The sequence below is a fragment of the Antechinus flavipes genome, chromosome 2 (genome assembly GCF_016432865.1).
Source record: "Antechinus flavipes isolate AdamAnt ecotype Samford, QLD, Australia chromosome 2, AdamAnt_v2, whole genome shotgun sequence".
NCBI classification, from domain to species: Eukaryota; Metazoa; Chordata; class Mammalia; order Dasyuromorphia; family Dasyuridae; genus Antechinus; species Antechinus flavipes.
The window spans coordinates 165272138-165298830 of NC_067399.1; the positions used below are offsets into that span (position 1 = coordinate 165272138).

A 26693-nucleotide genomic window follows, 5' to 3' on the forward strand; every position below is an offset into this window, starting at 1 on the left:
ACAATCTTTGCATGTATTTTGAAAATTAAAAAGCTATTATTATTTTTAAAAGATATGAAAGATAAATGTAGCAAGTATTCCCAGATATTCCCCTAAAATTTCTCACTTTATGAGAAATGTCACTGGATAAAGTCAATTTTTTGACAAGACATGGGCTCAACAGTTTTGAGTATTTGTTATTTTGTTAAGAATATAATGATGATGAGATTCAATGCTTATGAAGCTATACAATTGGCTTGGCATAGTCCAAGAGAGGGCAGAACTAAATTTTGGTTTCTATGTTTTCTGATAGAATATAATCATAGGCAACTCTCTAAAGCTGTAAATTGCAGAGAAGCTGCTGATCTACATTGGGAGAGAAAGTTTCTTTACAGGGAAATTCACTGTGCCAATAAATTAGCAGGCAAAAAAGAAAGGCATGGGGAATATGTTTATTGAATTGATAAATAACACAAAGTCAAGCCAGTCAAGTCAAAAAAGCATTTATTAACAGCTTGTTTCTAGTGCTAAGCACTAATGATACAAAGAAAGCCCTATCCCTTCACCACAACCACCAAAAGAAAAAAAAAAAAGTCTGCTTTCACGTACATAAACAAGGAGGCACCATGCAAACAGAGAAGATAAATTGGAAATAATCAATAAAGGAAAGGTACTAGCAGAGGATTAGGAAAAGCTTCAGAGAAGTCAAGCAGGGTCCCCATCTGGACAGAGAAAGCTGTTGTGGTCCTCCAATGATAGCCACAGATCTGTCCTCTCTGCAGTTGTAGAGATGAGCTGGTCCAGCCCAGACAGCCACTTCAAAGAGCTCTCCAAGGTCCTTTCATCATTACAATAGGTTTTGTAGAGGTGGAGTCCCAAAGAAACTATAGCAGGGATAAGTAACATGTTCAATGATAGAACTAGGATGCAAAATGATCTTGACCAACTAAAACATGGGACCAAATCTAACAAGATGAAATAAAGAAGGGATACATGTGAAGCTTTACATTTGGACCAGGGAATCATATAATACAGATAGTTGTCAAAACATTTGAGGTTTTTAAAGAATTGCAGGCTCCCTGTGAGTCAGTTTTGTGATATGGAAGCCTAAAAAGCTATGGTGATCTTAGGCTCTCTTAAGAAAGGTACAACATTATTCGAAACAAGAGAGGTTTTGTTTTGTTTGGGAGTTTTAAAATTGGAGGGAGGAGGAAATAAATGGTGACAAAGCATTTAAAAGCAGTAAGGAACAGAGGGAAGTTCTGTGGAGGCTACAAAGAAGCAGGACAACTTAGAAAATGACAAGTTAAATTTATCATATACTTTTTTTAAAGAGTCAAGTTGTTCATAGTAAAAATTCATAGTTTCATATGTATGTTCTTTATATGCAATAATGTTTATAGTTCCTGAGTGTTTGTTAAATATAGAATAGCATGATATTTTTTAAGTTTTTTTTTAAAGACATAGTATCCAGGACCAAGAAAGTGATGGTTCTCCTGTACTCTATCCTTCCCAAACCAGTTAACAAGCATTTATTAAATGCTTAAAATGGTCTACAAATATTTAAGTGCATATTTCATGGCAGTCGTTGTGCTGTCATATTGTCACAGGCATACATAAAGCTTGAGCAAGTTCTGTTATTATACCTAGCAGAGGGCCAGAAGAACCAACCAAAAATCAGTGGCTCTTCCCCTTCTGTTTCAGGACTTGTAAACTATGGTTTTGAGCGAATGTAGATATATAGAATACCTAGAAGTAGTTTTATTGAGTACTTGAGGATAACTCATCTAGATCAGGTGACCTGAACATCAGGAGAACATCAGGAGAAAGGAGAAGTTTCCTTTTCCAATACACCTAACCCATACTCCATACCCACCTACAAATTTTGTGTTCAGTTCCAATTATTTCCTTTTAGGAAGTATATTGATATGTTGGAAAATATCCATAGGAGTACAACCAGGTTAGCCAATTTTAAAATCATGTCAGCTGGAGATCAGTTGAAGATATTAAAACTAAAATGAAGTTAGGGATTACATAGTAGTTGTCTTGAGTATTTGAGCAATGCCTTGTGTGTGTGGTGAGGGGGGAAGGGGGGGCGGGAGGGGGGGAGATTAAACTTAATTCTGCTCGACTCCATAGGGCAGAAGTAGGAGCAATTAATGGATGTGTAACAGAGAGGCAGATTTACATTTAATGTGAGCCAAAACTTCCTAACAATTAGAATGATTCAAAAGACTAGTGCTTTGTTTTGGGAAGCATAGCAGGTTGCTTCTCATTAGAAGTTCTCATGAAAGGGCTAAGATTACATTAGTTTTGTTATGCTTTTGCTGAGGCAATTGGGATTAAGTGACTTGCCCAGGGTCACACAGCTAGAAGTGTTAAGTGTCTGAGATCACATTGAATTCAGATCCTCCTAACTTCAGGGCCCGTGCTCTATTCATTGTGCTACCTAGCTTCCCTGATTACATTAATTTTATTGACCATAGCAGCACACTACTGACTTTTATTGAAAGTATTGTCTAATGATCTTTTTCAGAAGAGCTACTATCTAGCCTTAATTCTTCTCCCAAATCCATTTTGCATGTGTGGAATTGATTTGGGAACCAAAATATGATAGTTTGCATTTATTCTCTCTTAAGTTTTGTCTTATTAGATTCAATCCAAAGTTCTAGGTTTGGAGGAGAATTCTTGCCTTTGTTATCCAATGTGAGTCATCTTCAAATTTTATAAACATTTCATTTATATCTTTGTACAAATTATTGACAAAAATGTTAAATAGCATAGGAATAAGCACATTTGCCTGGGACAACCTAAGAGGTCTCCCTAACTACCTCTGACTAGACATTAATGACTATTGTTAGGGACCAACCATTTAATCAGTTCCAAATTTCCCTACATGTACCGTTGCCTAGCTAACATTTTTCCAATACTCAGAGAGATATTGTGAGATACTTTTGAAAATGTTTTGCTAAAATATAGGTAAATACTATTTACAGCATTCCCCTGATCTATCAGTCTAGTAAACCAATCAAAAAAAAGAAAGAAATGTTAATCTTGCATGACCTACTCTTGATTCTCTTTATCACTGGTCTCATTTCTAGATGTTTATTAATCATTCTATGACTTAGAGAATATTTGTATGGTTTCCATTCTTTGCTTATTTTTTTAAATTAAGATATCATTTATCCTACTCCAACTCTAGACTACATTTGTCCTTCTCCATGACCTTTTTAAAAATCATTGACAGGGGCTCAACAATCACAAATGTCAGTGCTTTCAGTCCCCTTGGAAGTTATTTATCTAAAAGTACTGAATTGAACTCATCAAGAGCATCTAGGTGCTATGTTACTATTTCCTTGATTCCCTTTGGGTTTAACTCCTCCTCCTCCTTATTATTTTTGTTCTATTTTTTTCTCACTCAGAAATATTTAGTGATGTGATTATTTTTTTAAGATGAAAATTCAGTTCATCTGAATAAAAATTAAGCACCCATTAAGGTGCACACATGTGATACTCTAAAAAATTGAAAATAAATAACTAGGTTTCTTGTATGTCTGTTAAAAACGTACAGGAATCACTAATCACTAAAAATAATAACTTGACACTTGAATAGTCAGCAGCCTCTTCTGCTTTAGTCAATTGATCTGCATTCATTGGCTATCATATGTATCCTTGATTATTTCTGGGTATGTTTCTATTCACAGTTGCTAGTAAATTGGAAAAAAATGAAGGTGTCCCTGTGGAAAAAGTGAGACTAGCTGAGAGACCTGAAAATCTGAGTTCCAACAGTGAGATTTTGGATTGGGATGTATACCAATACTATAAATTTTTGGCAGAAAGAGGAGATATTCAAATACAGGTAACGCATACAAATGAGTTTCCACTTTTATGACAAGCAAAACAACAAGGGGCTTAATTAACCATGAACCTATCAGAGTGCAGAAGGGAAAGGTATATCCTTTTCTATACGACTTCTGTTTTATCCAATAGTTTTCCTTAGCTTGTGTCTCCTACAAAACAAAGAGTGTCCCTGAGGCTACAAGCATGACTGTAATAAAAATTGCAGAGTTATTTGCATTCTATTATTCCAAGTGAACATTTCTTTGGGGAAAAAAATGCTTATTTTTAGAGAGAAAAGAAAAAGGCATCAAAAAGTATTCTTCATTTAAATGGATTTAAGAAGGACCCATGATCAATATATTTTAGGGAATGATATTTTAAAACCATCTCAGTGGAATTCATGAGGGCAACGATTTAACCCCTCTTGTATAAGAACCTAGTTGCCATATCCTAGCAAATCAACATACTGTTGGGACTGAAAAACTATGGCTAGCAATAAACAATTCCTGATGTATTTAAAAGAGCACAGTTCCTCTGTTCAGAAAAAGATGCCTAAGCTAGTAGCTTTATTCTGTCTTCTAAGATAAACAAAATGCAAGAAAGATGATGAATCCCTGAAGAATCCAAATACCATAGCAACATTATGCATAATTGATTATTCTTTCTGTGTTCATGAAACTGAATGTTAGTAAAACAAACATTTTTAATCATTATTCTTAGGTATCTCTCGGACAATTACATCTAATTGGACGGAAAGGACTCGAACAGGATTTCTATGTAGGTATACATGTAATTCAGCCTTAAAAATTGAATGGGATGTATCATTAATCTTGGTAGAGTTGTAGATGATTTTAGCTTTAGGGGAAAAAACATTGATTGGGATTAAGGAGGAAATTAGAGGGAAGGGGAAGAATGGAGAGGACTTCCTAGAAGCCTTTCATTTATCCTCTAGGCACCTTAGCTTCACTACTTCTTAAAGGATACAAATAACCCAGGAATAACATTCTTATCTCTTCCAGTTGTCCTTCTCAAAGATAACATGAGACATGAATAGGGGAATGATGTCAGGGCTGGCAAGAGGAGGACTCAGGCTGATTTGGTGGGAAGGAAGAATTGGTCTTTTTTATCACCCCTGAAGGAAAAGCTAATACATAAGTCCTGGTACCTTTGTTTTAAAAAGATCAAGTCTCCCTTCCTATCTTAGACTGTTAACTATTATTTACATTATTGATTGGTAATAGAATTAGACAGGCAGGCCCTTATGCACAAAAAGATGGTTAGAAAGTTTTGCAAGCATTATCCTAACCCACATATCCATGATGGCCTTAATCACCTATACCAGGTAATATGATCCATGCATCCCCCAACTTGTTCTGCTGGGGATTTGGCCTGGTCATACATTCATTAGACACAGGCCTATATTTAGCACTAAAGCAATTAACTTAGAGCATAATTAAAAATATTATTAAAATTTTTTATGTATTTGCAAAGCACCTTTCAATCATTTTATTAACTAGTCTTCACCTTATTCCTATGAGATTTGGAAAGTAATTAACACTTTATATTTATGGTAAGAAAAATACATTGTTCATGGAAAAGTCTTCTACAGAAGTACCAAAAGATAGAAACATTAAAAAGGGATAATTTCTAAAGTCTAATAATTGTTATGAGAATCAAAATCTTATTTTGGGAGGATGGAATAGGTATTTTTTAATTTAAATAAGTTTTATTGATAGCTTTTGTTTTTATATTCATCATTTTTGGATATACCACTCTCTTCAACCCAGAATTGAATACTCAACAGAAATTTCTTAAATGATACTTTTATAACATTTACCATTTAGATTCATGCCACAGTCTTTCTCTCAAAGAATCACATACCCTATTTTTTTGTATTCTAAATTTCCTATTATTAAGTAATAAAAATTAAGTAAAGTAGCTATTTAATAATAAAATCTATTTAAAAGAAAAATCAGCCAGCCCTTTTTGCAGATCTTGCTTTATTTTTTTATGAGTTATTTTTATTTTAATACTGAGTTTTAGGTTTTATGGAAGATATAGTGAAGACTGAGTAAGCCTCATACAAATAAAGGTTATTTCATAAAATGTAATGAAATTGCTAGCCTGTGCAATATGAAATGGATGTATTATATAGATCTTTGGATTTTTACACATCTCATAACCAGTATCTTAGCTTGTTATGTAAGGAATTCTAGAACCTTGTTGTCACTGCAGTGGGCTGCTTGCAGTAAGTCAAAAATCCAAGGCTATAATGACTTACTTTACATTACTCTCTAGAGAAAAACAAAATCTTTAATCAATAAACAGTGAGAGTTTCACATATTCTATTAATAATGAATCCTGATTCAGTACTTTTCTTCTACTATTTAGGATCACCCATGCCTAATCTATAAATTTGGGGGTGGGTCTCTTTCAAATTTCTTAGATGCAAAAATATGTCACCTAAATAATGCAGGACAAATATGGCATTGTGATAAAATGGAAAGAGAATTGATCTTGAAGTCAGAACTCTTGAGTTCAAGGCTCAACTCTAACTCTTACTAAGCTATGTTACCTTAGGCTCTTGCAAAATGAAGGTTAAAACTACTTACACTTCTATACTATAGAAATATCATAAAGAAAAATGTTTTAGAAACATGTCAAACATAAATGTGAGTCATTGTTCTGATGAATTTCATCAACCCTCCACTGTTTCCTCTAAAATGTCTGTTCCATAGGCAATAAACTTCCTTTCATCCTTAATCTTTGTCTCTCCCACTCCTTCCATCTACTAGCTATTACTAAACCTGACTTTCCCAGATAACACAGCCCTTCTTACCATCTTCCTCAGGATTAGCTGGACCTTCATTCATTTTCCTCAGTTGATTGATTAGGGCAAGAGAGTTGGAACACACCTTCTTCCCACTGGTACTTCCAGGTTCTCCCCCCACGTGATATTCATTTATACTACTCCATCAAAATCCTGATAGTTATATGCTATAGACCTCTAGGTTATTCTTTATTGTTCAATGAAGTCAGTATATGGCTCACAATTTTTCTCCATTCCCCTACTCCTATCCTCATACTAGGAGATACTAATATACATTTTCTCTGTATCTCTGCCTCTATTTCTCTGTTTCTTCCTCTCTGTCTGTGTGTCTGTCTGTCTGTCTCTTTCCACATCCAGTTGCCTTTCTGACATCCCAAGATGGATGGTCAATAGATAGCTTAAATTTAACATATGCAAAACATTATCATCCCCACTACAACTTTTCCTTCTCCTATTTTTATCACTTTAGAGAGCAACACCATCCTCCCAGTTCTACAAATTCAACCAAGCTAGAAGTTGGCTCAGTTCCCCATCTCTCACTCCCTCCCCTTCCAAATTGCTGCCAAAACCTATCAATGTCAGTAACATCTCTCATGTGGCCTCTTCTCTCTTCTGACACTGCCATTACTCTAGTACAGGGCCCTCATCATCTTCCATCTTTGCAGTAGACTACTGCTGGGTCTGCTTGCCTCTAGTCTCTCCCTACTGTAAACCATCCTCCATTCAGCTACTAATGTGATTTCCCCAAAACTCAAGTCTGACCAAGTCACTTCCCTACTCAGTGAGCTCCAGTGGCTATCACCCCAAGATCAAATATAAAATGTACTATCTGGCATTCAAAGACTTTCATAATCTAGCCCCCCTAACTTTCCAGCCTTATATCTTACCCCCCAATATGTACTTTTCGATTCAGTAACACTGGCTTTCTAACTGTTCTTTCACACACAAGACACTCCCAGTGCCTATCCCTAAAAACAGTACATTTATTGCAAGTAGAAGCAAATAGAAGTTCATTTATTAAATAGCTTACCTACTTAGATTATATCATAGACTGACATTTATAAGCAACTTTAGAATGCATCTACTCTAAGCCCCTCATTTTACAAAACAGTAAATCCAGGGTCTAGGAATTGAGTTTTCCTGGTTTACACAGGCTATATATGGCAGAGTCAAGATTCAAATCCTGGAACCCTGACCCCCAGATTTACTGTTCTTTCTGCTGTACCACATTGCTCCCTAACAAATTTGATTAAAACATCAAAGTGAATCTGAGCCAGTCAATTTGCCTCAGAATTGTAGCTGTTCCAAAGGCAATACTCCAGTCATTCACTGGGCAACTATCCCTTGCACAGACCTCTGGGCCTCTCTCCACAGAATGGTCTCTTCAGTTTCAGAAATACTTTCCTATTCAGAGGTGGGAGATTCTTTGAACTAGCTGGAGCCTGTCTGTCAGAATTCCAAGTAACATGTGCTGCTTTATGTAATTACCATTTAGGATAGTCTCATTGATTGTCTCAAAGAATTAAGCAGGGGGAGGATAAAGTCAAAGGAATTTTTTTGCTTCTCCTATAAAATAATTTTTTAATAAAGGCCTGTGAAATTTTGATTGCATTATCTTGAATTTTCTACACAGAATATTAATGTGATTATACTTACAAATATGCACACAGGCTCAGAATTGACTAGATTTGACAGGTACATTTTGGATGTCTACTAGTAAAATCAAAAAGGAAGAATTAGAGTATATATTGGGAAGAAGTAGTACAAGAAGTAATTCTAAGACAGTTTCCTTCCCTCCTCCACTCAAGAAAGAAAACACAAGCAAAGTACTATGGGGGCTTCAGTCACTGTCAAGTGAGTAAGCTACTCTCTGGGGGTAAATTAGATATTTTGGAGAGATTCAACAACTCCTTTGGGCCTCTGAGGCACATCATTTTTAAAACAATTCACCAAAGGCTTAATTTGTGTCAAAGGGAACAGTTTATTCTCTTATAAAGGCTCGGGTGCATTTTTTTCTTCCTCTAAATAGTTGCTTTAGAGAAACAGTATTGCAGAGTATTTGTAATGTAAGAGCTAGAAGATCTTATAGTCAGGAAACCTAGATTCTGCATCAGCTCTGCCATTAACTTGATCTGTTGTTCTGTGGCAATCTTTCCAATACTCTGGGTCTCAATTTTCCCATCTATGAATGAAAGAGTTTGACTCCATGATATATAAGGAACTTTCCAGCTCTAGATTTTATGATCTTATGAAAAACAAACTTAAAAAAAATTTTTTTTTACTTTGAATAGCTTCATATTTACAAAGAATCTATAGTGGAAAATTAGACACTGTCATAAATTTCCTTAATTTAGGTTTATACATTATATAGTATCCTAAGGAAAAATCATTTCCCTAGGTGTGCTAGACATGGATATACAGGTATAGATCAAACTCAAAACTTCTTAATAGCTTTTAAATATTACAGGATCATAGATTTAGTGAAGAAAGGGACCTTTTGGATCATCTAGCTCATTTCTTTTTTTTTTTTTTTTTTTTACATTTGAGTGAACTGAGGCCTAAATAGCTCAAATGACTTTTTCAAAGTAATACAGGTGGTAGGTATTAGAACCACACATCCTCTGACTCCAAAGCCAGTGTTCTTTCCAATCGACTATATTACTTTCACATCCTCTCACTGCTCTTTGGCAGGGTGCCTGTGACATGTTTCAAGCTATACCTGTCTATGTACATCTTACTCTCCTAGTAGATTATAAGTTGCTTTAGGGCTGACATCAGGTCTATCATTTTTCTATGCCCTGCACATCTTATACATATTAGCCATCTGATAAATATTTAGTTTGAATGAATGAATGCTTTAATATGAATAAGAGGCATCTAGATGAAATGGGGAAAAACAATGAGCTTGAAGTCAAGAAGAGTTGAGTTCAAATCTTGCCTTTGACACTTTATAGTGTCAAATATATATATGTAATGTCAAATATATATATTACATATATATACATATATAATATATATGCTATTGTCTACATATCTATGTCTATAAATAGACATTAATAGATATAGAAAATCACCTAAGACCTGTGGGCCTCCACTCCTCATCACTGTGAGAAATAACTCCATTGCCCTTTGGAAGAGTGAAGTTAAAAATCTTTCATTACACAAATGCAAAACTGGGTAACCTATAGAATAGGAACACTTGTAATCAATAGACATGTCTTTTCTATGCCTGCAAATTACTCCCCTACTGCCCCAATAACTGCGTAAAATAGAGTTCACAATCCATCCCCACATATGAGTGTGAATCTATACCCCAGTCATATCATTACACCTTCCCTTGGCATTCATCTTATTTGGATGTAATCCAATCCTTCCCCTAATTCCTTATTGGCTGAGAACTATAAAGACTATAAAGAATCTAATTCTCCCACGTGACTCTCCTTCCCTAATTACATCATTATATCCTCCCCCAAGCATATAAGTGGTTCTCCACCTCTAATTACATTTTACAACAAATTCTAAATCCCTATTATATTACATTACATTTTCCTTTTATTAGTTTCATTTCCTTGTTCTCTGTCGCAACTTCCATTTTCTAAGCTTCAACCTCAACTTTCTAATTTAAGTTTCGTCCCTCTCCTCCTCTTCATAACTCTGTAGAACCCCCCCCCCAAACAATTTGCACAATCAGTAAAATGGTTTAGTAATATTTAAAGAACTTACTTGTAGAAGTTCCTGTGTGATAATGTATTTAAAGCATATATCTTTATCATTATTGACATTTATCCCCATAATACTTTGTGTTTTTTTTTAAAGTTCAGTAAATAGGAGTTAGGAAATGATTCTGAAATAAGATGTCAATATGCCTATGAGCAACTCCTGTTTAACAAAAAAAAGCTCTATATGCTTCTTTGAGGAGAAGAACAACCTCACCATTCAATAGGAGCAACAAAATATTACTGTCTCACAAAACAGGTCTGAAGAAACCATCCACCTTTGATTACTATAGGTATTCCCTTTGATTATTTCAAGTAAACCAACATAAAGACCTTTCTGACAGATGATGGGAGTGTATATCCAATCCAGCCCTGGTTTATTTTGAGGTTCCATCATGGGTATGAAACAAATGTCTTGTCTCGTGCCTGGCTCTCTCCAATTTCATTTAAAAAGGTATTCATCTCAGGTTCATGGGTGCTAGAAGCCTAACTTCAATTACTAGTACTTTGAATTGTAATGAAAAAAAGAAGTGAATGTTCAAGAACATGGCTTTGAATCTCAGATCTCTTACTTGCTACAAATATGACCTGGTTGGTCACTTTGTCTCCATGGACTACTTTATTCCTCTATAACATGAGGATGTGACTTCTAAGGTCCCAAATAATTGTCAACCTAACAGTTCAAGGTCTCTAACACATAAATACATTATTTTTATTAATGTTTTACACACACATACAAAAATTTACTTTTACTGCTAGAATATAGTTTACTAATATAGAATATTTTTACTGCTAATAGAATATAGTTTACTAATATATTTTAGATCTGTAAACTGTTCTATTTTAACTGTTCTATTACCTATTCTAGATTAATAAAGCAACTTTTTGTAGGACTTAATTTTTACCCTTCTTAAATCAATAAAAAGTGGTCAAGCATATACTTTATTAAGTTTTCACAAATAGCAATATTTATCCATTTAAATGTTAAATATATACTTTCACAATAACCATTTTCAGAGTCAAAAGTACAGTTTAATTAGTCATTTTCTTGAGCATATTCGTGAATGTCAGTGATATTGTTTCCTTCTTCTTTAGAAAGCATTATACTACTTCTTGAAGGCAGCCAAGGCAGGAAGTACAAATGCCATGGCATTTCTGGGAAAGGTACATATTTTCTTTTGATTAATACTTTAAATTTTATTGTGACACATCAGGGATGAACTAAAATCCCTCTGAGAAAATAATAATATATAGAAGCAAATGACCAGCTGTTGTGTAGTCAGAATTTTATAGGAGCCAATAAACATAAAGGTCTAAAATGAAAAATTAACTACATATTATGGAAGATAACTTCATTTATTCAGGAAAAGCCTGGTCTTTGGAAATCAGTATGGAAAGCAGTATTTCCCCACCAGTAGGTGGGGAAAGAACTGAACAGGTCGCCTGGTAAAGTAATCTTCTACTCACGTAATGATAAAAGGAATCCATCACTTATGGGTCTTCATAAGCAATATAGACTTGATCTCCAACACTGGGTGCTCCTTCTCTTTATGTCTCCTATCAATCTATATCTCTCCTTCTACTTTCTTGAATAAGAACATGCATCCAGGTTCCTGAAATCAACAGGGTCAGTAGCTTCTAATTTGAATTTCCCAAAGTAGAGTTGTTAATGTTTGGGAATTAAGTAGCTTTCTTTCACCTTTCTTCCTCTCTCCATTAAAAAAAATCTTCAAATTTCACTCTTGTGTCTGCCAATCTCTCCCACCAATAGGTGACCAGCTCTTTAGATTTTATGTACTAAGTTTCATTGATAATCAAGAGAACAAGCCTGTTTTTCTTATATATTCAGGATTGATGAACTCAGAGATCAGGGTATGGTTGAGGGACACTTGATATACTTATTGAAATTTAGCATATGAGGAGAGGAAGACTGATTCAGAGAAATCTTGAGACATAAGGGAGGTGTATGGAGAGAGATGGATGACTACAACAAGGATTTGGATTTAATGAGCCTCAAAGAAAAGAAAAATTGTGAAATAACAGTGGCAGGAGGACAGAGAGTGAGCAGCAAACAATATGTCATTTTGATAGGATAAGAAATGCCTCAGGAGCTTTGGGAGAAAAAAAATGAATGAGAAATCATTAAGTGCTGATTATGTGCCAAGCACAATGCTAGGCACTGGAAATATAAACATAAAAGTGAAAAGTTTATAATAAAACAGGGAGAGGCAACATACACTCATACAAGAGAGTAATGGTCAGAGAAGGATATTTTGATTTGGAAAAGTTACAAGGATAGAGAATGAAAGCAAAGCAAAGTGGACATGGGAACTCTTTCCCACAGGAGTGGCTGTATAGATTTAATTATGGTTGCAGAAATGAAGCAGGAAAGTAAAAGGTATGCACAAGGTGACAAGGCATCTGGTGAAATGATATCCGGGAAGTAAAATGAAGAAGAAGTCGAACGGGCCAAATGAAGCATCCCTGTCAGAACAGCAGAAATTTTAGTGTGAAGGCTCTAGAGCTGAAAAGAGTTAATTAAGTCCTTCAGGGCATGATCTCTTGGGAGGCAAGTCATCTGGTTGTCCAGAAAATTAAGTGAAGTACGGTTGAACTTGGCTGACCATTGTAAGATGATCACTAATATGTACAGTAGGTTTGCAATGTGGGAACTGGAAACTAAAAGGTCCAAATCCACCAAAGCAGGGTTTCTGGTGCAAAAGAAGATGGAAAGAGTGTCAAGTAAAAAGATCCATGAAAAAAGGGAATTTCTCACCAAGAGAGAGGAGAGAGCACCATGGAATGGGAGGGGAGAAGAAAATATGAGGCTATGTGGGTATGGAACTGAAACAGGTAAAGATGAGACTATAGGGAGTATGTGCAGGGGAAGGTGAATTTTGCATAGCAAACACTGACCATGAATTATGAAAGAAAGGGGGAACTAGATCTGGAAACTGTTTTGCTGTTGCATGGAGGTATCTCAAATGTTATTGTAATGATAAAATGAGAGAATATTTGTAAAGCACCTTGCAAACCTTAAAGCATTATATAAATGTTAGCTATGTTATTATTGTAGCTATTATTACATATGGATTAGACTGGATAATTTCTTAAGATCCCTCCTACATGTAAAATTATATAATTCTGTATGAAATGTACAAATGATAGGATCAAAAAGGGAAGCATCTAATCCATTGCTCTGCCATCAGGCAACATCATTCCCAAACATTCCCTATAGGTTCCCTTATAATTACTCTTCTTTGTTTTTCTTAGATGTACTTAGAAGGCAATCCTGCAGTACCACAGAATAATGTCACTGCTTTTAAATACTTTTCCATGGCTGCTAATAAGGTATGAAAATGTAAAATGTTTCATTTTTGTAAATGATGAACTAATATAGTAGAGGCGAGCTTAAACCGCAAGCATTTTATTGATAATGGATGATGAGTTTTGTAATCTAGGGCAGTGAGATAGTACTGACAATATTAATGTTGGTGAAAACTATTCTCACCCTCCTAATAATTATAGCTTCCAACTCTCTTAAGACATCACTCTGTGTTGCATACCAGCTGCTGATATGCTTTGGTAGAGGAAGTTTCCTTCCCAGGAGTTTCATCCACAGATGAAGTCACTAGTCCAGACCAAAAACAATTTTAAAAAATGTTTTAGGGCTTTAAAATGCTTTCCTCTCAACACCCCTGAGATAGTTGGGTGACACAAGGGATAGCGCTCTGGTCCTGGAATCAGGAAATCTTGAGTTCAGATATGGCCTCAGACACTTATTGGCTGTATGACCCCCAAGGAAAACACTTAACCCTGTTTGCCTCAGTTTCCTTATCTATAAATTGTCTTGTAGAAGCAAACAGTATCTTTGCCAAGAAAACCCCAAATTGGGTCAGGGAGAGTCAGACAGAACATAAACGATTCAACAAGAACATCCCCCAGAGATAAGTGGTACGTATACTTATTCTCATTTTAAATGAGGAAAACTAAGACTGGAATAGAGGCCAGTCAGTGGCACAATGGGTAGAGTTTTATGCTTAGAGTCAAGAAAATTGAACTCAAAAGCAGCCCCAGGTCCTTGCTAACTGTGTGGCCCTAAGCAAGTTACTAAACTGATATCTACTTTAGTTTCTTTACTGAAAAATGGAGATAATAATAGTACCTTCTGGTGGTGTTGTGAGGATCAAATGAGATAACATTTGTAAAATGCTTTTTAGCACAGTATCTGGCACATAGGAGGCACTAAATAAATGCTTTTTATTTCCTTTTCCCTTTCCTTCCCCCTTCAAGCACTATAGTTAATATTAAAGCCTAGAAGAAAATGCTCAGTAAATCTTAAAGTGCCATGTGAAAGTGAAGTATTACTAAAGAGTGAAAAAAAGAATTCTTGCTTTATTGCTAATAAAAGTAAATGATAAAAGTCCAAGGTGCACCTTCAATTGTACTATTGAAAGCTAGAAAGAAATCTAAAGATATTTTAGGCCAACACTTCATCTTATGGATAAGAAAAATAAATTTCGGAGGGGCAAAATATTTGCCTAACTTCAATAGATGTAGTGAGTAACTTTTAAAATTTAAACCTGGATCACTGGATTCCAATTCTTGGGGTTTTTTCCATTATACCCTCCTCGTCAGCAATGGGACAGACAAAAAAAACTGACCTTTTCCCTTTACCTGTGCAGAAAAATAGTCCTCTGTCTTAGGGTACCAAAAGAAAGAAATGGAAAGAAGATAGTGAAGTTCTAAATACATCAACCATCTAATTGCACAAATACTACAGTACTGTAGTACTGTACTAACATCAGCAATCCTGGAGTTATTGGTGCTCAGTTGTTTTAATCCTGTCTGACTCTTCTTGTCTCCATTTAGATTTTTTTTGATAAAGATACTGGAGTTGTTTGCCATTTCCTTCTCCAGCTCATTTTACAGATGAGGAAACTAAGGCAAGCAGGGTTAAGTGGCTTGCCTAGGGTCACAAAGCTAGGAAGTATCTGAGGTAGGATTTGAACTCTGGAAGATGAATCTTCCTGACTTCAAGCCTGGTTCTCTATTCACTGTGCTACCCTAAAACAGCTATGTTAAATCCTCTAATTGCACATAGTGTGAAATATTTTATTTCCTAAGAATTACAAAATGGGATAATAATACCATTGTTTTGAAGCATTATTATTTTAGTAAAATCTGCTCCTACCTGCTGATATTGTGGCACAATTACTTGGGAATACTATATAAAGCTTTCTGCCATATGGCATACTGGATAAACTACTGAACTTTGGAGATAAGAAGTAGCTTCAAAAACCAACTCAGAAACGCATTAGCAATGTGACTATAGGAAAACCATCTAACTTTTCTGAGCATCATTTTCTATATCTGTAAAATGAAGGTGGTTGGTGGTAGTGATTGCTTCAAGAATACATGAGATCATTCAAGTGAATACTTTCTTTCCCATTGCAGATTACAATCCCTTCATGACCAAGTAGACAATTTAGTGGAGTGATCAAAAAAAAGCAAAGCCCTGTGGCTTACCATGATAAATCTGCCTGAACCTAGTGATTCAGTGGATAGAGTCAGAAAGAGCTGAATTCAAATTCAAATGACCCTGGGAAAGCTACTTAATTGTTTTCTGCTTCAGTTTACGCAACTATAAAATAACAATAGAAATAGCGCCTATATTCCAAAGTTATAGAAAGGATCAAATATTTGTGAAGCACTTAGCACAGTGCCTGGCACATAGTAGGTGTTTAATAAATACTTGTTCCCTTTCTTCCTCATTTGGAATCTACTATTCAATCTATATTTTAACTCTTTCTGACTGGCTAGGACTCTCCAGAACTCATTCTTCTCTGGTATAGTCTCTGAAAAGCCTGGGTCATCACTTTGTCATGATGAGGCAACATAGACAGCTTTAATGGACTCTCTTTTTTGATTTGTGTAATAATTGTTGCTCATATTATTAGGAAGTGATATTTATAATTATTCATTATTTGACTTCTATAATTATTGCTTTGTATATTTCTCTGTAATCAGATTATGGTGAAAGAGTGGAAGAGTCTAAACGGGGAGGAGGAGAAAAGGCATAGGGAAAATGAAGTTGGGCAGGAATCTGGGAAACAGTGCAGTTTCATCTACCCCAAATAATTTCAGATCTATGATTGATTTATAAACTAATCTCAGCCCAAACTATTCTGTGAAATATGACCAGCAATTATCTGGGACTTGATATATAATCAAATCTGACACGAAGCTTCCCACCTTTGTATCCAAATGAAATATTAAGTCATTCTGCAGTCTATTATTTTTCATAACATAGTGTAGATATGGCCAAGGATTAATTCATTAACCTGATGCTTTAAAAGACTTCAATTTCTTGGCAGAGATATTAGAGTGGTTTGCCATTTCCTTCTTCAGCTCATTTTACAGGTGAGAAACTGAGGCAAACAGGCTCAAGCAATTTGGCCAGAGTCACACAGTTAGCAAATGTTTGAGGCCAGATTTGAACACATTAAGATGAGTCTTTCTGGTTCCAAGCTCAATGCTCTATCTACTACACCACCTAATTGTTCCTTCTTTACCTTTAGCAGCTTGAATTTACATTCACATGTGTCTATGCCCCAATGCAAATCTATATATGTCACATCTACTATTATTTCTTTGAATCACATTATTGAAACCTAGAGTTTTAGACAAGAATCTGATATGGCAGAGAGTTTATTAATTTTGTTTTAATAATCTCCAAATTCATTTGGTCTTTCCATAATTTTCTGTATAAATTACACGCATGCCCCTACACACTTCTTATTGGAATTCTCCCCCCCATACCACAAATTCTCTACCCATATCCAACTAGCTCTTCAAAATCCAGCTCATGCCCCCCTTCCATGATACTTTCCCAGACTCTAGTGCACTTCAGAGTCATTTTTCCATCCTCTGAAATCCTAGAGTACTTTTTGTCTGTACAATTTATTTGACAATTTAAAATATTCTACCTTGAGGCATCTCTGGCATTATTTTACTAAATATATGCATACATATATTCATACCTTATTTCTCCCACTATCTCCTCCCAAAACTAGATTATAAGTATCATTAAAAATTATAATTCTTTTTATTCCTTACAGTGCCTAGGCTAATGGCAAAATTTCAATAAACACTGGTTGAATTAGAAAACTATATATCTTGGACATAAGTTAATTAAAATAGGGAAAGTCTTTGATGCCCTAAATATAACCTTTAGCACAAAGCTTCTTAAACTTTTTCTGCTCACTACCCCTTTTTTCCCCCAAGAAATTTTTTTGCTGCACCCCCATTCAGTTAAGTCACACTGAAATAATTTAAAATATAATAATGGAGATGTAGTGTGGTATTGTGGAAAATATACAGGACTTAAGTCAGGAAGCTCTATAAGGGAATTGTAGGAATTGAGTGAATTGTACCTAGACCTGAGTACTACCTATGTGAACATTCATAAATCATTTAATGTTGAATTCAGTTTCTTAGTATCCAGGGGATAATACTACTGTAGTACTTATCTCACTTCATTATTGTGAGGAGCAAATGGGATTATGCATGTTATGTAATGAATAATGTCTGTTATTGTAATATTAAGGACCTTCTGAGACCAAAACAGTTGTTTGTGATTATTGTTGAGTCATGTCCAATTCTGACTCAACATGATCCAATGGACTGTAGCATATCAAGCTCTTCTATTCTCCATTTTCTCTCAACATCTGTCCAAATTCATATTTATTACTTCATAGAAGCAGTATCTAAATATCTTATCTCTCTGCCATCTCCTTTCTATCTTGCCTTCAATCTTTCCCAAAAGCAGAAATTTTTCCAATGAGTCCTATCTTTCCATGTGGTCAAAGCATTTAAACTTGAGCTTAAGTATTTGAACTTTCAGTGATGAATCAAAAATAATTTAAGTATTATATGATTTGATTTTCTTATTGTCCAAGATACCCTCAAAAGTCTTCTTTAGCACTATGATTTGAAAAGTGTTGATTCTGTATGACTCAGTTTTTTATATAGTCCAACTCTCATACATTGCTATTAGATAAACCATAGCTTTAACTATATGGACCTTTGTCAACAAATTTATTTAATTCTTTAATATGCTGCCCAAAGTTGACATATCTTTCCTTCAAGGAATAAGAGGTTTTTTTAAATGTTGTGGTTCTGGTCCCTATCTGCAGTGATCTTTGAAGCCTGGAATGTAAATTCTGACACTGCTTCTATTTCTTCTCCCTCTATTTGCCAGGAAATGATGGGATCAGTTGCCAAGATCTTATTTTTTTATGTTAAACACTAAACCAGCTTTAACACTTTCTTCTTTGACTCTCATCAAGAGGCTTCTTAATACTTCACTTCCTGCCATCAGAGTAGTATTGTCTGCACATCTGAGATAATTGATATTTCTCCTGGCAACCTTAATTCCAATTTTTGATTCATCCATTCTGGCATTTTGCATGATGTACTTTGCATAAAAGTTAAATAAATGAGGTGACATTTATAGCTTTGTCACACTTCTTTTCCAATCTTAAATCTATCAGTAGTTTCATGTTTTATTCTGTTACTTCTTAATCCACATGCAATTTCCTCAGAAGACAAATAAAATAATCTAGTGCTCCCATCTCTTTAAGGACTTGCCACATTTTATTGTGATCCACACAGTCAAAAGCTTTAATATAGTTAAAGAAGCAGAAGTAGATTTTTGGGGGGATTCCCTTCCTTTCTATAGCATACCAGGCTAGTTCAGTAACCATATCATCCTGGTGATCAATGATGTTACAATCTTTCTTGTATAATTCTTCCATTATTCTTTCAACCCCTTCTTAATCTCTTCCATTTCTGTTGTCTCTCTCATTTTTGTTTTTTATCATGACCATTTTTGCACAAAACCTCCCCTTGAAATCTCAGCTCTTTACCATTCTATTGTTTTCTTTTATTTTTTGCATTGTTATTTAAGATTGTTATCTCTTTTTAAGTATTCTTTGGAATTCTTCATTATTGGGTATATCTTTCTCTTTCTCCTTTACTTTTCACTTTTCTTCTTTTCCAGGCTATTTGTAAAGTCCCATCAGGCAACCATTTTTCTTTCTTGCTCTTCTTTTTATTTGGAAGGGTTTTTTTTGCTGCAGCTTTCAGTACAATATTGTGGCCCTCTGTCCATAATTCCCAGCTCCAATCTCTTACATCTATTCATCACTTCCACTAAGTATTCATTTTTGATGTTATTTAGGTCATACCTATGTGACCTAGTAGTTTCCTACTTTCTTCAACTTAAGTCTAAATTTTGCATAAAAAGCTACCTTCAGCTCAGGTCTTGTTTTAACTGATTGTAAAGAGCAGACTTCTTAAACTTTTTCCAATTGTGACCCCCTTTTTACCTGAGAAACTTTTTCACAACCCCAAGTATATAGATCTATAAAATAGGTATACAAGTAAAATATTTATGAATAACAAATCATAATTTTTGATTGCCACATTATAAACATGAGGTTTATAACTCATAATTAAAGAAGCCTTGGTGTAGTGTTTCTCCGCATTTGATTGCAGAGTATATAATCAATCTGATTTTGATATTGATCACCTAGTGATGTACATGTGCAGAGTCATCTTTTTGGGTTGTTGAAAAAGAGTATTTGCTATGTCTAAAGAGTTTTCTTGACAAAACTCTATTAGCCTCACTTTCCTGTAATTCCAATTATAGTTTAATTTTCTACTTTAGTGGTCCAGTCCCTTATGATGTATATGAATTTTTTTGGTGTTATTTCTAAAAAGATCCTGTAAGTCTTTATAGAAGTGATCAATTTTAGCCTTTTAATCAGTGATTAAGAAATCAAATTGTATTACTCTGATGTTGAATGGATTACCTTGGGTTGAAAAGATAACATTTATTATTTTTAAGATTGTGACCCAGTGCCACTTTTCTTACTCTTTTATTGACTATGAGTACTACTCCCTTTCTTCTAAGAGATTCTTGCCCACAGTAGTTTCAACTGAATTTAATTCACTCATTCCCATCCATTTAATTCACTGACACCTAAGATGTCAATGTTTAATTTTTCCTATTTAGATACTTACCAAGTTTACCTTGGTTCATAGATGTTTCATTCCAGGGTCCAATCATCTTTATATTTATATTGATCTTTTCTTTTTGTTATCAGACACATCCACAACTGAATTTCCTTTTAGCTTTGTCCCAGTTGCTTCATTAATACTGGAATAATTGTCTTCTGCTTTTCCTCAATAGCATGTTGGACCTGAAGGGCTCATCTTCTGGTAGTTATATTTTATCATTTTAATACTGTCCACAGGATTTTCTTGGCAATGATACATGAATGATTTGCCATTTCCTCCTCCAATGGATCACCTTTTGTCGATCTCTGTACTCATGAAGAGTTGGACAAGACTGAACAACAACTGGCCAAACAGATTAGGGGAAAGGGGGGTTGACTTTAGTTCTTAAATAAAGTTTGAAAATATATTTTGGGAGGTTCTCAACTTTGGGGTTTTCTTGGCAAAGATGTTGAAGTGGTTTGCCATTTCTTTTTCCAGCTCATTTTACAAATGAGGAAACTGAAACCAATAGGATTAAGTGACTTCCCCAGAATCATACAGCTAGTAAATGTATGAGGCTAGATTTGAATTCAGGAAGGATGAGATTTTCTGACTTCAGGACTGGCACGCAGTACCACTTAGTTGCCCATTTGAAAAGAACTACTAACAAATGGAGAATGGAGAAATCTGAGTTTCACTTTTTCTTTTCTTCTCTCCCTACTGATTGACTTAAAAGGAAGATCTAATGAGAATAATGTATGTAAACCACTTTGCAAACCTTAAAGCAGCATGTACATTTCAAATAATGTTATCAAAAAATAGACAAAAATAGGAAGGAGATGCAAAAAAGTGGGTATGATCCATGTTCTAAATAATCCAATTATTATTTTTTGCTAATTTCCTTTAGTAAATTCTTTCAATAGTTTGCTAGGAGTTTTAAAAATTATGTTCATAATACATCATTTTAGGGCAATGCAATTGGACTTCATGGACTTGGCCTTATTTATTTTCACGGAAAAGGAGTTCCTGTGGTAAGTACATTATACTAACCTTTCACAATTGGAGGAAGAAAGATAAATTTTATGATAATTCACTGTTCACATGTAAATCAAGATCTTTTTAAGCTGAATTTATCATATCTTACAAGAAAGGATAAAAACCAGTAATATATTTTCCCTAAAGGGCTGGATAAGGGAGTAACAGTTAGTGAGGAGAAGGTGGGACATAATTTAGTAAGATTCCAAGTATGATCCTAGCTAACTGATTGTCAGTCTTCTGAGCATTATTCAAAAAAAGCTATTTGCTATGTAATTTCTTAGAAAGCATGGAATAATTTTTGTTTTGCCTTTTCTTTTGACAGAAAAATTGTTAATATAATGACATAAAAATTGTTAATATCAAAAAAACCCAAAATTGTTCATACCAATTGTAATATCATATTCCACTCTAGCTCCTAATGATCCCAGTGATGTCAATTCCATGGTCCCTAAATTCCTACTTTTAAGACATTTTCTATTAGATTGAGTTGAGCCATAATCTGAGTCTCCACTCTGTGACTTTTTCTTGTAAACAAAGCCAATTTGATCCAAATCAGCTTCCAAATTTAGCTCCTGATGAATTTACCCACTTTCATGATTCATGACATAAAAGGCAAAAGAGTCAAAATGAAGAGGTTTTCCTTGCACAGATTTCTGGGAACAGCTGGCATTTCATGAGCAGGGCTTGCTACCTAATATGATCCTTCACCTCCTTTTCTCCAAAAAGTATAAGAACTTTTCCTGTAGGTCTTCTAGTGCGACACCCCCCAGAGTGGCAGTTTTGCTAACAGTTATTGCAATTAAAAATGCTTTATTCCTCCACTTATGAGTTTTATTTATTTCAGGACTTGATACTTTGCATTCCTAGAACCTCGCATATTGCCATGAACATAGCAGACACATAATAAATACTTGTTGAGTTGAATTGAATTTTATCAAAATCAGAGATAATTCCTAACACATAGTAGGCCCTTAATAAATGCTAGTTGACTAGCATACTAAATATAGTCATCTTTATGACAAATAAAGTAAGAGGGGTCAGGAAAGTTCATGGTATTTCTGATACTATTTACTTTTTTAGAAAGAGTGTTTTGTTCTGCCCTTCAAAAAATATAGAAGATAATTGTTACCATGGTGTTACACATTTACCTTTGAGTTACAGAATGTAATTATCTTCCAGGATTACGATGAAGCTCTTAAATTGTTTCAGAAAGCTGCAGAGAAAGGTTGGCCAAATGCACAGTATCAGTTAGGATTCATGTATTACTGTAAGTACTATAAATACTGCTTCTTTGTTCAGAATAATAAATACATTATTCATTTCTTCCCTTGTGAAAAAGAAATAAAGGGTTGGTAAATTGGAGGTTTTCCCTTAAGTGATCTGCACACAATTGGATACTCTAGATCACTCAGTGGTGAAAGATTGCTCATTCCTAACCTTTTAAAAATGAATAGCATTGAGGCAAAACCAAAAAAAATTTTTTAAATGAATAGCCTTCTTTTTCTCCTTTGAGCTTTCAAAGGTGCAAGTGATAAACCTTCTGAAGGGAAAGTATGGGAAGATTTGGGTTCCGAATTTTTATGGGGCAGAGTGATGCTCAGTTGATTTCAGCTACATCATCTGTTGCTTGGTAGCTAGGACAGTTTGCTATCCACATATTTTATCAGTGGCAAGCACAGGAGAAAAGAAGCCACCACAGAAAATCTAAAGAAGTCATCTTCTCTACCTACTTCCTTTCTGGGAGTATCTAGACAAGGCTTTTCTCTAAGTAGAGTAGGACCTAACAGAAAAAAATAATGGCTTCCATTCTCTGCCTTCAACTCCTCTGCCATTGCCAAGGGAAAATCAAGCATCATTCCTTGTTTCTAGTTTGCTCTACATGCAGTTCTAGACCCAGGCTTCCCTTCTTCCAAAAGAGAAAGTGAAAATTAACAGACTGGGTCCAATAAGGCTTCAAATATACCTTAGTGAATCCTCCTGCCTCATTTCCTTTTCTCCCTAAAACATTAGCCAAGTTCTGAGCAGCCCAGAGTGCATTTGGGAAGAGTGACTCCAGCTGGCTTAAACCCCTTACAGACTGATTTTTGAGGGGTTGTTGTTAACAAGGGGTAAGCTACCATTTAGTGTGACTTGGTCTTCAAGACTTGTTAGGTCATCCCAGAAACATCTCTTAGTTTGCTTCCATCAACTTTTTTACAGAGTTCAGTTTAAGAAAGACAAACAGAATTAGGATATGTAATGCAGGAGATACTGAGCAAGATAGAGATTAGAGAGTATTTAATAATTTATTAAATGGAGAGATATATACTAGAATCAAATGGACCCATGGTTTGGTGTCAGACTATTGGCTCCAAGAATCCAGCAAACAATCAGAATTCTCAATGACATATATACACGTGGCTCAGACCCAGAGGGTACACTGAGGCAGGGGCGGAGTCAGGGTACTGAGAGTGGGAACATGGGTCTATCAATCCAGTTCTGACAGAGTAGGGGGAGGCACGGAACATTCTAACAAATTGGGATTACAGACTGGGAGATGGGGAAAGGCACCTGATATTCTAATTAATTGGGATGAGGAGAGGCACCTGACCCTGTTAAGTCAGGAAAACCTGAATGCAAATTCAGTCACAGATACTTATTATTTTGTTCCTCTGGGCAAGTTAATTAACCTCTGCCTCAGTTTAACTGTAAACTAGATTTAAATATAAACTATAAAATAGATTTCATAATGTTGAGGTTGGGAAAAGATCCCAAAAGTTTGGGGTTGCAGACTGGTGTCATGAGACATGCTGTCTCAAAAGAATTTGTAGGCTTGAACCTATATCTAAGTCAAAGGGGAAAAGTTTATTGTAATTGTAATGCCAATGGAAGAGGACTAAGTTCCAAAAGAATTTAGCAAAAAACCTGAAAGAAAAGAGATTTATAGGACAAAGTTAATCTGAGCTTCATGTTACTTATTTGCTAATTTTATGGCTTACAAGTGGGTTTACAGGATAGTTCGCTATTGTCTCAGGAACTTGGTTATCACTGACCAACAGATTATCTAACTGACAGTAATGACAACAGTAATGTTCCAAGGCTAGAAGACTTTGAAATCATTGACAGACAGATTGTTACATTCTTAGGTCAGAGGGGCTCAGGATAGCTAATATATCTTCCCTAAAATCTAAGGGAAGAAATGTTCTTATATTCCTAGACCAGAAGACTTTGACAATCATTGATGGACAGATTTCCATAACAATAGCACTTCAAGGTTGTGAGGGGAAATTTGGGATAACAAATTTCAAAGCCAGAAGACTTTAGAATCACTGACAGATTGTTAGCACCCCAAAGTCAGGGAGATCTCCCTACTACTGCCTCTCCTAGAAGCTATACTCCATCATTACTTCTCTCAAGCAGTCACACCTCAAATTCATTTGGGACAAAGGGACAGAGATCTCATCTTCTGGAGCTGCTTCATGCTCATAAGGAGTGTAGTGGGGTACAGACTGAGGAGACATGCGACTTGAAGATGGTAGCAACAACATCTAAGGAATGTTGAGTGTCAGAATCAGCTAGCCCATAGTACTCAGATTAAACAAGTAGTTGAAAGTTCATAGCTTGTAGACTAGAGGAAACAAATCTCACCAGTGGGTTAAAAATGTGAGCCAAAGATGAGCAAAAATAGAATAAGTAAAAGTGGAGTTAATATAGGGGTTAGTAGGAACAATAACCAGGAAACCCATCCAGAGGAAAACTGGTGGGGAGTGGAGGGGAGATGAGACTTTCATGGATGTCTTCCATCTAGCCAGATTTCTCTAGGATCCTCTCAGTAGGAAGCTCAACCTTCCCTGAGTTGTTGATATACATGCCAAAAGAAGTATTGGCAAGGGCACAGATACCACCACTGGAGGCAAGGAGATAATCCAAGGCCAACCTATTATCTAAAACCATGTTAGTAAGAGAGTCCAGAGATTCTTGGCTCTCTCAGAGAGAGTGTGAAGTTTCATTGGCCAGTTGATTGACTGTGGCAGTCAGGTTGGAGAGGATATTTTCATGTTCCTCCCCAGGGAACTAGCATTCCTGTGTCTTTCCTTAAATAACAAAGAACATTTTCCCCAAATCCCTGATTTTGTCCTTGAAGGGGTGGGAGCAGTGTTTGAAGCAGTGACATTACACACAGTGAAAGGAAGACTCAGGTGGCCTAGGGTGCAAGCACCATAATGTATAAAAGGTATTAGGAATTGGGTAGAGAGGATGACAGGTTGAGGAGGGTTCCAGTCAAAGGCATTCCTTTTAACAGATCTCTCAGAAACATCGAAGTAAAATGGAAAACCCATTTTACAAAGAAAAGCATATTCTTTAGGTGACAGATGATAGCTGAGGTCAAGTTTTGTAGTAGCTTCCTAGTTAGTTGACCCAAAGATGATTATAATTAACATGACATTATACCAATAAGAATGTTAGTTCTTGGGAGGTTATGAAGAAGCTTCAAGGAAGATGGTGTAGATGCATTATGAGTGAATCTGCCAGAAAATTTTGGAACGGTTATCCTACAATTATTTCTGGACATGGCCTATAGCCATAGGTACAGTGAGCCCTTACCTACACCTGTACAGCTAGTACAGGTTGCCTAGCTGAAATCGCAGCAGGTGTGAGAGGGATTGCACTCATTTGCTCCAATAGTCTTAGTGGTACAAATCAATGTCCCAACATCTGGAATGTAAAGATAGCTATTATGGTTCACAGTGACAGTTTCTGTACCTGTGATACAGGTGTTGAGATATGTAAGTAAGAGATTTTTTCCAGCAAACACACACACACACACACACACACACACACACACACACATGGGCTAGTCAGGTTAAAGCCATTCCCCTGGGAGAGTAGCTAGTACAAATGGGGTGGCATCCAGGGTGGAGGTGTCCCCTGGCATATTGGTACTGGGTTCATGGCTTCTACCATTTGTTCTGCTTATAGACATTTGCTATAAGAGGAAAAAGCAGGGAAATGATTGTAATAGTGTCAAAACAGGTTCTTCAGGCTTCAGCCTGAGAGTACATACATGATAGAATAAAGCATCCATAGTTCTGATTAACAACCAATCATTCATTAGTAATTCCACCTTATAATCAGACTCAGGAATAATCAGGTGGAAAGAAAGAAACAGAACTGGAAAACTGAGTCAGAAGGATCCCACATTACACAGAGGCTAAAGTTGTTCTTTCAGCTCTTTTCCAGATAAA

General features: G+C 35.6%; 1 protein-coding gene across 1 annotated transcript in view; it reads left to right on the forward strand.

The window, feature by feature from the left end:
• SEL1L2 (SEL1L2 adaptor subunit of ERAD E3 ligase) overlaps positions 1-26693 on the forward strand; it is a 162156-nt gene that overhangs the window by 104130 nt on the left and 31333 nt on the right. Inside the window, exons 9-14 of the mRNA XM_051975899.1 lie at positions 3684-3838; positions 4540-4596; positions 11461-11529; positions 13639-13716; positions 21399-21461; positions 22648-22735. Coding sequence (XP_051831859.1) covers positions 3684-3838; positions 4540-4596; positions 11461-11529; positions 13639-13716; positions 21399-21461; positions 22648-22735 — 510 coding nt within the window. The remainder of the gene's footprint in view (positions 1-3683; positions 3839-4539; positions 4597-11460; positions 11530-13638; positions 13717-21398; positions 21462-22647; positions 22736-26693) is intronic.